This window comes from Bufo gargarizans, chromosome 9 (assembly GCF_014858855.1).
Source record: "Bufo gargarizans isolate SCDJY-AF-19 chromosome 9, ASM1485885v1, whole genome shotgun sequence".
NCBI lineage: Eukaryota > Metazoa > Chordata > Amphibia > Anura > Bufonidae > Bufo > Bufo gargarizans.
Genome location: NC_058088.1, coordinates 154,282,744 through 154,294,768, shown reverse-complemented (window position 1 = coordinate 154,294,768; position 12,025 = coordinate 154,282,744). Strand labels below are relative to the sequence as shown.

At 41.9% G+C, this 12,025-nt stretch overlaps 1 protein-coding gene across 1 annotated transcript in view; it reads right to left on the bottom strand.

The window, feature by feature from the left end:
- Window positions 1-12,025, bottom strand: part of ASTN2 (astrotactin 2) — an 859,422-nt gene that overhangs the window by 671,588 nt on the left and 175,809 nt on the right. Inside the window, exon 3 of the mRNA XM_044306147.1 lies at window positions 6,370-6,724. Coding sequence (XP_044162082.1) covers window positions 6,370-6,724 — 355 coding nt within the window. The remainder of the gene's footprint in view (window positions 1-6,369; window positions 6,725-12,025) is intronic.

The window sequence follows — 12,025 nt, the reverse complement described above, 5'->3', positions numbered from 1 at the left end:
ACGAAATAGCCGCCACGACAGGGTGCGATCCCGTGCCAGGAACCTCCTTATCACCCTAATTAGCCCCTAACACAGAAAAGGGTCCCATCACCATAGTGCTAAAAATGAGAAAAACTCATTAATGTCCAATAGTCAAGTCAAGGTCATAGGTTTGTTCGCACTTTCCTAACTTTTAGCAAGGTGTGAACGAACCATGACCTTGACTTGACTATTGGACATTAATTAGTTTTTCTCCTTTTTGGCACTATGGTGATGGGACCCTTTTCTGTGTTAGCGCTCCCAAACCCAGATTATCCCATTTGAATTCTTTCAAAACTGGTCATCTAGAATATGGTTACTCTACTTCCCTAAAGACACACTTACTTAGCTGATTTTTTAAAGGAGTTGTTGAGGTGTTTTTTTTTTTTTTGTACAAAAGTGTCAGGAGCCTGGTAAGATATTTAAAAAAAGCTTATCTTAACTTCGTGCACTGCCTCTCCTGATCCAGCACTGCCTCTCCTACCTCTCCCCTGGCTGTGGACAGTGAGATATTGCTTGGCTGCAGCAGAAACATTCTGTATATACAGTTGCTGGTCGTATACTGGTAAGGCTAGTGATAGGCTGCAGTGGTATATGGAAAGTCACTTTTGCAGTCACAACAATACATTACTGGCTACAGTATGCAGAGGAGGAAAGAGTGGCAGCTTTGCATCAGAGACAGAGCAGGAAAATAAGGTAAGTTTTATTTATTATTTTATCAAGCTCAAGCAATCCCTTTATTAACCCCTTCCCATACGGCTATATACGTGCTAGCTGTACATAACGCGTACAGCTAGCACGTGTATAGTAGTCAGGCAGCTCTTTAATCCAAGCGCTGCAAAACGCTTGGATTAAAGCTTCTGCTCCTGCCCTGCTGCTGTCACGGACAGCATACAGTGCAGTAATGTCGGCAAGGGACCAATTAGAGTGGTCCCTTGCCGGCAAATGCCTGTTCCAGGCTTTGAATTGCACTGAAATCTGGTAGTGTATGCTCGTGTTCCCCCCGATCTGTGCCCCCCTGTGTGCCCCCAACTTCCCAACCCCACCTTAGTGAGCCTGCCTCTATGCTGGGCAGGCGCTCTCCTGTCCGGCCATCTGTCCCCGCCTGGCCCTGATGCGGCCCGCCCCCCATGTATCCGTCCCCCAGCGAGTGTCAGCCTGATGCCCCCATCTGTGCCCCCTGCCCCCGATGCGGTCCCCCTGCTGTGTGTGATGGCGGTGGCTCTGTTCCTGAGCTGCCGCCATCAGCGAGTGTCAGCTCTATGCTGACACTCTGCTGTAACCCCTTAGATGCTGCGGCAGCGGCATCCATGGGGTTAAAAGAGGGAGGGGGGCTCCCTCTCTCAACAATCGGGGCTGCCGCGATGCAAAGGAGTCCAGTGTTGCCATCTATAGGACATCTGATAGTATTATACTTTGCAATGCAAGAGCATTGTAAAGTATAGCACAGACATCAGCCCCACTGGATCTTCAAGATCCAAGTGAGACTTGATAAGAAAAAAATGTAAAAAATAATTAAAGTAAAAATAAATAAAAATGTAAATTAAAAATAAAATAAATTGCCTTTTCCTAAATTAAAAAAAAAAAAAAAAAGACATATTAGGTATCACCGCGTCCGTAACGACCGGCTCTATAAATATATTACATGATCCACCCCGTCCGATAAATACCATAAAAAATTTAAATAAAAACTGTGTCACCTTGCAGAAAAAGTGCAACACCGAGCGATCAAAAAGGCGTGTTTCAAACTAAATGGTACCAATAAACCGTCACCTCATCTAGCAAAAAATGAGACCCTACATAAGAAAATTGCTCAAAAAATAAAAAAAACTATAGATCTCAGAACATGGAGACACTAAAACACAATTTTTTTAAAATTTCAAATATGCTATTATTGTGTTAAAGGGAAATAAATAAAAAAGTGTACATATTAGGTATCGCCGCGTCTGTAACAACTCGATGCTCGATAAAAATATCACATAACCTAACCCCTCAGGTGTACACCGTAAAAAAAAACAACAATTAAAACAGTTCCCAAAAAAGCCATTTTTGTCACCTTACATCACAAAACGTGCAACACCAATCGATCAAAAAGGCGTATGCCCCCCAAAATATTACCAATCAAACCGTCACCTCATCCCACAAAAAATTAGACAAAATGGTACCAATAAAAACCTCAACTCTTTCTGCAAAAAACGAGCCTGTGCAAAAGACGATCGGCAGAAAAATATAAATAAATATGGGGTTCAGAAAATGGAGACACAAAAACCTAATTTCTTTTTAAAAAAATGCTTTATTATGTAAAACTGAAACAAACAAACAAAGAAAGTAGACATATTTGATATCATTGCATCCGTAACAACCTGCTCTACAAAAATAGCACATGATCTAAACTGTCAAATCTTGTAAAAAAAAACTGTGCCAAAACAGCAGTTTTTTTGTTACCTTGCCTTACAAAAAAAGTAACATAGAGCAATTAAAAATCATATTTTTGGGGTACAAAATAGTACCAATAAAACTGGCACTTTATCCCCTAGTTTCCAAAATGGGGTAACTTTTTGGGAGTTTCTACTGTAAGGTGCATCAGGGGGACATGGCATCTAAAAACCTGTTCATCAAAATCTGCCTTCCAAAAACCATACGGCGCTCCTTTTCTTCTGCGCCATGCCGTGTGCCCTTACATCAGTTTACGACCACATGAGGGGTGTTTCTGTAAACCGCAGAATCAGGGTAATAAATATTGAGTTTTGTTTGGCTGTTAACCCTCAATGTGTTAAAGATTTTTTTTATTAAAATGGAAAATCTGCCCAAAAAGTGAAATTTAGAAATGCAATCTCCATTTTCCTTTAATTCTTGTGGAACACCTAAAGGGTTAACAAAGTTTGTAAAATCAGTTTTGAGTAACTTGAGGGGTGTAGTTTCTACAATAGGGTCATTTATGGGGGGGTTTCCACTAGGTAAGCCACGCAAAGTGACTTCATACTGGTACTTAAAAAGTGGGTTTTAAAAAAAAATACTTCTAAGCCTTCTAACGTCCTAAAAAAATAAAATGACATTTCCAAAATGATGCCAACATATAGTAGACATATGGGGAATGTTAAGTAATAAATATTTTATGTGGTATCACTTTCTGTTTTAAAAGCAGATACATTGAATGGCTTGGATAAATAAAAGTGTTCCAAAGTTATTACCACATAAAGTGACACATGTCAAATTTGTACATTTTGACCTGGACACTGGGGAATCAATGACCCTTGGTCATGAAAGGGTTAAGAAAAACTCAGGCAATCCCTTTAATCAATGTTAGAAAAATCAATGTCTGTCCTCTATAACATCATAAGTACTTTAGGTGTCTGGGACTTTCATAAAGTTCTCAGCTCTCTAGAATGTATCGTTCTTGAGATTTTTTTTTTTTTATGCAAATATGGCAACATCACATGACCTGTAATAGCCAATAGAAGTGTGCAGCTATTTCCCTCATATCCTAACTGACATACACACAGTCGCCTTATTGGACAATAGAAGCTTGCAGGTCCTTCAGTCTTCGCCTCACTGACATACACAGTTTTACACCACTTTTCCATCATAACGACTCATTTTTCTTCACTGTTATAGGTCACTTTTAAAGGAGCACGGCTCTGCGGAGGTCACAGTTAAGGGGCAGGGAACTACGGAGGTCACAGTTAAGAGGCTGGGTGCTGTTGAGATTACTGTTATGGGAAGCAGTTAAAATTCAAATAAACAGTGTGTAACTGCCAGGGTATACTAGCATAAAAAAAACACAAAAAACTAAAGCAAAAAAAAAACACAAAAAACAAGGGCATGGATTGGTCTCCTGGGCACCCTTGGAACAGATCCAATAAACACACAAATAGACCAACACTTCATACTCGGGTAATGCCGTGTACTTTTTCTAGTTATCTATAAAGGAAAAATAGTGATTAGATTAGAGAAATCTTTGTGATTACATTAGTACCGTAATCTAGTAAAACTATTTGACTATTTTTACATGGACTACAAGGTGTGTATTTGGCGCAATATAACTTCTAAAAATCTAGGTTTTAAAATGGCCAGAAGTCTGTAAAGAAACACAAAAGTCAATTATGATTCCCATAGGCGTCAATGAAGAGAGTAACAAACATGAACAGCCGTCTCTGCACTGATTTCAATGGAGAGTGCAGCAGCTTTGAATTGATAAATGGGGGGCATGGGACTCCTCATTCTCCCAATAAGCAAGGGTGTGAGAGGTGGGACCCATATCTATGAAGTACTTATTGTATGCTTCTTTAAATAATGCTCGCAATATGTAAGTGCCATCTGAAATAGTAAAAATTGACTCCAAGATCCTGGCTACATGCAGGACTGCAAAGAAAAAGTCCACTTTAAAACTGTAAAATAGCAAAAAAATTACATGAGCAGTGGAGTGGTGTAAAAGATCACTGATACTACTGATAGGTGAGAATACGTTTGGAAAAGTTTGACACATAGCAAATTAAAGTATTATGGAGAAGAGCGTAATGCATTGCATTAGACATGGTGGCGGAAATGTGACGTTGGGTTTCTTAAATATTGGTATGGTGAGGTACAGGCCACAGGCAGCATTTGCAGTTTGCTGCTAATTACTAAACTGGACCTGGAAATGCCACCTGAAACAATGACAAGTCCAGGTACAGCTGGCAATTACTAGTAAATTACAAGGGCTACCAGCAGCACCCTAATATCTCCCCAGGAAAACTGATGCCATGAAGCCCAGTGTTAAATCCGTTAAATGGAGTTATAAATTACAGAGGTGGTTTACTAGAAATCATGGGACTTACTATTCCTCATATCACTCAGGAGTAACCAGACACACTGATATGCTTGATTGACAAGAAAATCCCTAGTTATATGTGTGACACGTGTAGGAGTAACACTGTCTATCTTTTACTTTCTGTAGCTAATATAGCTAATAAGAGTATCTTAAAAGGGTTTATCAATTTGCATCAACATCCTTTAAAATGATCATTTATGAAGGTAGCTATAATTTTGTAATATATTTATTTTAGCTTTTTTTTCTCCTATCTTCTGTTCTGGGCAGTAGTCACATGACCATGTCCATGCAACTCTTTCTTATTTCCTGTGATGTTACGTCCATGAGTGTTAGTGATAGGGAAGTGTCTATCTCTAACGAGCTGGGTAGGAGGAGCTATAGACTATCTGAATGTTGTTAGGGGTGGTGCTAGAGCTATGCCACAGAAAGGAGAAGTGCATCATGGGTTTGGTTGGATAAAGTAACAGGAAGTTCTACATACAGGATGGGAAAAAAAAACTGAGTGATTTGTTTATATAGTGAAAACGGAGAGTCCAAAATGTAAAATAAAATGAGGTAAGCAACTACAAATGTGTATTTGTTAAGAACCATAGTGATCCCAGAAAACCCCATTAAAGGGGTTTTATCAACTCAGACATTAGTGGCATGTAACAGCGGCTGCTGTGCGCCGCAGTTCCCCTGCTTACCGCCGCAGTCTCGGTCGCCATGTTCAGCAGTGATCAGCTGCCAGCGTTTCCTTTCAGCCCTGGCCAAAGCATGCTTGCTGCTTGTTTCCTGCAGCATTTCTTTAAGGGCCGGCGTGCGTCACTTCCTGTGTTTTATGGGTTGGATCATGTGTTGGATCATATATAAGTGGTTTAACCCCCTTCCCAGATGCCTCAGTGTCAATGTCCTTGTGTCGTTTGTGTTCCTGGACTCTGCTACCTGTTTGATCCCTGCCTGCTTGCCTTGACTCTCCTGTTGCCCATCCGGATTGCCTGACCTGTACCTGTGCCACCTGCCCTGACATATTGCCTGTCTGACTTCACCTCTGCTTCATCCTTCGGTCCTGCACTGCTGTTGCTGGTAACAATTCAGCCTGCTAACAACAACTGTACCTCTGGTACCTTTCTCAGGTACCTCCTGGTCCGCCTGGACCAGCTGCCTCGTGTGCCTATCCTCCTCAAGAGAGTGACCTGGTGTTCCCTCTCAGGGAAAGTCTATCCCCACCATCAGGGGTAATGTTAAAATCGAGGGGTTCACTTAGACAATGCCCTTAGAGGAGGTAGGACACGTGGCACAGTGGGTTCACACTCGCTAGTTCGTGACATGGCATATACTGTAACTAAGATATTCCATCATTGTCAGATAGGTGCCATATCGGCTATCTTTCAGAACTTCCTTAAAAATGAATAGAAGGTTACCGCACATGTGAAAGACACCCAAATGATTGATAAGGCTGAACATTCTGAGGAGGATTATATTTCTAAATAAAACTTTTTAGAAATATTTTTAAGACAGCAGATTTTTTATTTTTTGTAGATGTTATGCTTGTCACTTACCTCTTTTTTGTATTCTTCTCTTGTCTTTTCTATCTTGTGTTATTTGCTTTGTGTGATCCAACTGATTCCCTCGCTCTGTGCATCTTTGAGATTCTTCCTCCTCACAATCATAGTCATCCAAAATTGGCGTCTCTCGTATAGACATTCTCAATACTGAACTGTGAGGTTGCAACTTAGATGATCTAAAGTCCCGAGAAGGGGGTCCTAGCAGAACAGATGGGATATAGTGAATTTCATGCGTGGCTTCAGTGCTGGCACTCTTTTGTGGAATTCTTCTCCGCTTGTACCAGCGTCGTTGAGCAAACAGTGCAACTGAGAAAATTAGCAGAAGTAAAAGCAGTGCGATCAGTCCACCCTGCAAGGAAAAGAGATGTGTATTTATTATCAGAATTTAATTAGCAGATACAGTCTGCTTACAGACAGCCTACACTCTGATGATGGCCTTACAGTACAATGGTTAGAATTCCATTTATTCAACACTGCCCTGCCTTATATTCAGAATTTCTTCTAACTCAATGAATATGTAGAGGAATTGTAAGAGTAGAGAACACCAATAAGAAAATGCTATCAAAATATCAACACTAAATTATAGGCTGAAAGTGGTCAGGACAGTGGTGCAGCATGGTTCTTGTGATTCTAGCACTGAGAGAACACAGGAATATACTGAATATACTCGGAGAGTAGCAAAAAGTTGCAATAGTTTATTGTGCATTCAAGCAATATTCTGCAACATGGAATAAAACAGCAAAAACTGTCACTGAAGAAAAGGTTTATCCCATAGCAAAAGAATACAGTACAGAGTTGAGATTCATTAGAAATCACGTCTGCCTCAGTATTCGGTATTTCTGTGGTGATTAATGTGGTAATAGCACCATCTAGTGGTGTGAAAAATGTACTACACTTTGTTCTTCTGTTTATAAAAATTATTGTATTATAGGAGGTGCAAAGCATTGTGGGAGTGTAATGCATCCTGGGAAAGAGAAACCCTCCAGTCATCAAGGACACACCAGCAGAGATGTCCTTCTCCATATATTCTTCTTAAATTCCACCATCCTTGTGCAATCATATCTGGTGAGAGAGATCTAGCTTGTTTCAGGGACATCATGTTATGCAGAGCTGTTTAGTTAGCTATAATTGTCTCGGGACAGTTGTTATACTATACTCCAGTGAACAAAGCAGACATAGCAGAGCTGGAGAGGGTCCAGAGGAGGGCAACTAAAGTAATAACTGGAATGGGGCAACTACAGTACCCTGAAAGATTATCAAAATTAGGGTTATTCACTTTAGAAAAAAGACGACTGAGAGGAGATCTAATTAATATGTATAAATATATCAGGGGTCAGTACAGAGATCTATCCCATCATCTATTCATTCCCAGGACTGTGACTGTGACGAGGGGACATCCTCTGCGTCTGGAGGAAAGAAGGTTTGTACACAAACATAGAAAAGGATTCTTTACGGTAAGAGCAGTGAGACTATGGAACTCTCTGCCTGAGGAGGTGGTGATGGTGAGTACAATAAAGGAATTCAAGAGGGGCCTGGATGTATTTCTGGAGCGTTATAATATTACAGGCTATAGCTACTAGAGAGAGATCGTTGATCCAGGGATTTATTCTGATTGCCTGATTGGAGTCGGGAAGGAATTTTTATTCCCCTAGTGAGGAAAATTGGCTTCTACCTCACAGTTTTTTTTTGCCTTCCTCTGGATCAACTTGCAGGATGACAGGCCGAACTGGATGGACAAATGTCTTTTTTCGGCCTTATGTACTATGTTACTATGTTACTATTAGATGTTAGACATTTAATCTTTACACAGGCAGCCATTTTACCATGTGCTTCTGTGTAATGCAAATGTTACAGTACATACTATGCTATAAACTTATTCATGTTATTTGTATTCTTATAGTGTTACCACTCAAATACTCCTGTTTTGCCAATAAACAAGTAAGACTACAAAGAACAGTCCTCTTATTTGGAAGACAGGAATGGTTTATGCTGAATGTCAGACTGCACACCGTGTGAACGTGTATGAAGACAGAACAGTAAAAACAGATGCTAGTGGATCTGACTATACGGAGCCTCCATCAGGGTTGCAGCGGCTGCCATGCAGTCACAAGAAGCTAGACTGTAACCCACAGCAAGTGCAACATGATCCAGACCACGCTGAAGTCCGTTCCTACCTAGACTGAGTCGGCACAGAGACATTAAACAGCCAGCAAAAGACACACAATGCCCGCTAGCAAGGCATCATCATACAGGACCAGGTCACAAGCAAGCTGCTCTAGCAAATACTCAATAAGAGAACAGGCTGCTCTCGCCCATTCAGAAGCTGAAGCTGCAAAAGTAGGGTCTTCCTTTGCTGCACAAGAGATGCAACTAATAAAAGAAAGAGTGTCGAAGGAAAAAAAGAGGGAAGGCCTGCAAGCGTGATTGGAAGAAGAGACAGCATACCTGCAAGCATCCAAGGAAAAACTTACCGCAGAATAAGAAGCGGCAGCCGCATTAGCCAAAGCAGAGTACCTGGAAGGTTTGGAGTTCCCCGAATTCGAGAAACAAAGCCAAGTACTTGGGCCAGACCTAGATTTACAAGATCCAGCACATTGCATCTCAGAATATGTCCATCAGCATCCCACAGAGTGCCAAAGATCCTACCTTGAACCACAGTACCTCAAGCAGGAATGTATACGATACTACCCTACAGAATGAAAGCTACAACCTTTGCTTCAACTTAAAGGGACACCCTTCGCGTCGGAATGGTATTATACAGACTTTCCTAAGCATAACAACAACACACCGGGTAGTATTGGTGCTAACCAGGCCGCCATGGACTTCGCTAAGTTCTTTGCTAAACGGCAGCTGGTTACCAAAGGACTTATAAAGTTGACCAATCGCCCAGAGAAATACAGGGCATGGCGAGCCTTCTTTCAGAATGCCATAAGAGACATAGATCTTTCCTATAGTGAGGAGTTAGATCTCTTGGTAAAGTGGCTTGGAAGAAAGTCTGGCAAAGGCTTAAAGATGGTATGGGAAAGACTTGATGAGTGTTATGGATCAATAGAAGCTATTAGAAAATGCTTTATTTAAGAGAATTGATAATTTTCCCAGAATAGTGGGTCACCAGAAGCTCATGGAATTCAGCGATTTGTTAATAGATGTACAGGTTGCTCAGGCAGAAGGAGATCTGCCAGGGCTAGCATTCCTAGACACCGCCAGAGGTGTCAACCCGATTATCCAAAAACTCCCTTATAACCTACAGGAGAAGTGGATTGCGCATGGTTTTCATTATAAGCAGGTTCATAATGTACCATTTCCCCCCTTTGTGGTGTTTGTAGACTTTGTTACTCAACAGGCGAGGATTAGAAATGATCCCAGTTTTGATTTTACATTGTCATGTTCCACTACCCCTAGTGTCAAACCTCATAAAACACCAGTAGCAGTCCACAAAATTAACGTTGCTACCACAGCTTCTCTTTACAAGCCATTTAAGTATTCTCAAGAAGAGAACAAACACAAAGATCTTACCAATGAATGCCCCCTGCACAAGAAACCATATCCTCTACTAAAATGCAGAGCCTTCAGGGAGAAGTCATTAGAGGACCGCAAAGAATTGCTTCAGGTGCTGCGCCACAACATCACACTTCACCAGGAACTGTAAGGTGAGTGTGACATGCACAGAATGCGGTAGCACAGAACACAACACAGCTTTACACACTGGACAACCTTCTCAGGTATCATCCCAGACAGAGGAGCATGTTGGGAAGCAGATAGACACTGATGTAGACACCGCAGTAGACACTTCTCACTGTACTGAGATATGTAAAGGACTCGCAGGGTGGAAGTCCTGCTAAAAAATCTGCCTTGTCAGAGTTTATCCGGACAGCCATCGAGATAAGGCGATTAAGGTATACGCAATCTTAGATGGTCAAAGCAACGGGTCTTTAGCTAAATCCACCTTCTTCGACACTTTCAACATCATAGGGCCCAGTTCTCCCTACTCCTTAAGGAAGTGTGTAGGTACCGTTGAGATGGCGGGGAGGAAAGCAAGTGGGTACAAGGTGGAGTCCATAGATGGTCAGACCTACTTGTGACTGCCAACCATACTGGAGTGCAATCACATACCTGACATCCGGTCTGAGATACCTACACCAGAGGTAGCAGCATACCACCTCCACCTGAGGCGTATAGCTCACCAGATACCATAGTTGCACCCAAAAGCCCCAATAGTCTTACTCATTGGAAGAGACATACTACGAGTTCACAAGGCTCAAGGACAGATTAATGGTCCCCACGCTCCATACGCCCAGAGACTTGACCTAGGATGGGTCATCATAGGAGACGTCTGTCTAGGAGGAGCACACAAGCCTACCTCAGTCAACAGTATGCTCATCAGCACACTTGAAAATGGACGTCCTTCCCTATTCCAGCCATGTCAGAGCAGTTTCCTGATAAAAGAATTGCCACACAGCGCTCCTGTGTGGTGTCCTTTCGCAGATACCTCCTGTGAAGACCACGCCTGCGATGGTGAGCAAGATCACTTAGGGTGCGCAGTTTGCCACAGGACAAGAGAAGACAACATGGTCAAAATGTCCAAAGAACACAGGCTGTTCTAGGAGATCATGGATCAAGGAATAGTAAAAGAAAAGTCAAAAAGGGTTGCAACTTTACTGTTTAAACCCCGGAGACAACAAAGAACTTACCTAACAACAAAGAACTTGTCTACAGTCGATTTATCTCCCTCAAGCACAAACTTCGGAGGACACCAGAGACAAAAGAACATTTCTTTACCTTTATGGAAAGAATATTCCAGAACAACCATGCAGAAATGGCACCCGTGCTTCAAGACTCCGAGGAGTGTTGGTACTTACCCATATTTCCATATTTGGCGTCTATCATCCCAAAAAAAAACAGGGCAGATACGACTAGTATTCGAATCGAGCGCCATGGGCGAAGGCGTCTTGCTAAATGATGTCTTACTGTCTGGTCCAGACCTCAACAACAGACTTCTAGAGGTACTTCTACGCTTCCGCAGAGATTCAGTGGCATTTATGGCCAACCTACAATAGATGTTCCACTGCTTCCTCATTTAAGGAAGAACACAGAAACTACTTGAGGTTCTTCTGGTACCGAAACAACGACCTCAATGAAGAACATTGTAGAGTACCGACTGAGAGTGCAGATCTTTGGAAACTGTCCTTCCCCTGCAGTCGCTGTCTACGGTCTCAGACATTCAGCCCGATAGGGTGAAGCAAAGTATGGGTCAGATGTCAGATCCTTTGTGGAAAAAGATTTCTCTGTGGATGACTGCTTGAAATCCACACCCATGAACGAGACCGCAATCAGTCTCTTAAAAAGGGCTTAAGATGCTCGCTTTATCTAATTTGAGGTTGCACACAATTGCCTCCAACAGCCGTGAGTTAATGGAAGTCTTCTCACCCCAAGGCCATTCAAATGATCTAAAAGACTTGGATCTTAGCACCGACTCCCTTCCTATGCAGTGGAGCCTCAGTTTGCTCTGGGATTTGAAGGCAGACAAATTCACATTCCAAATTAGCAAGGAAGAAAAGCCCTTCACACATAGAGGAGTTCTGTCCACCTTAAACAGCTTATATGATACTCTGGGTTTTGTAGCGCCTGCTACCATCCAAGGTAAAATGAT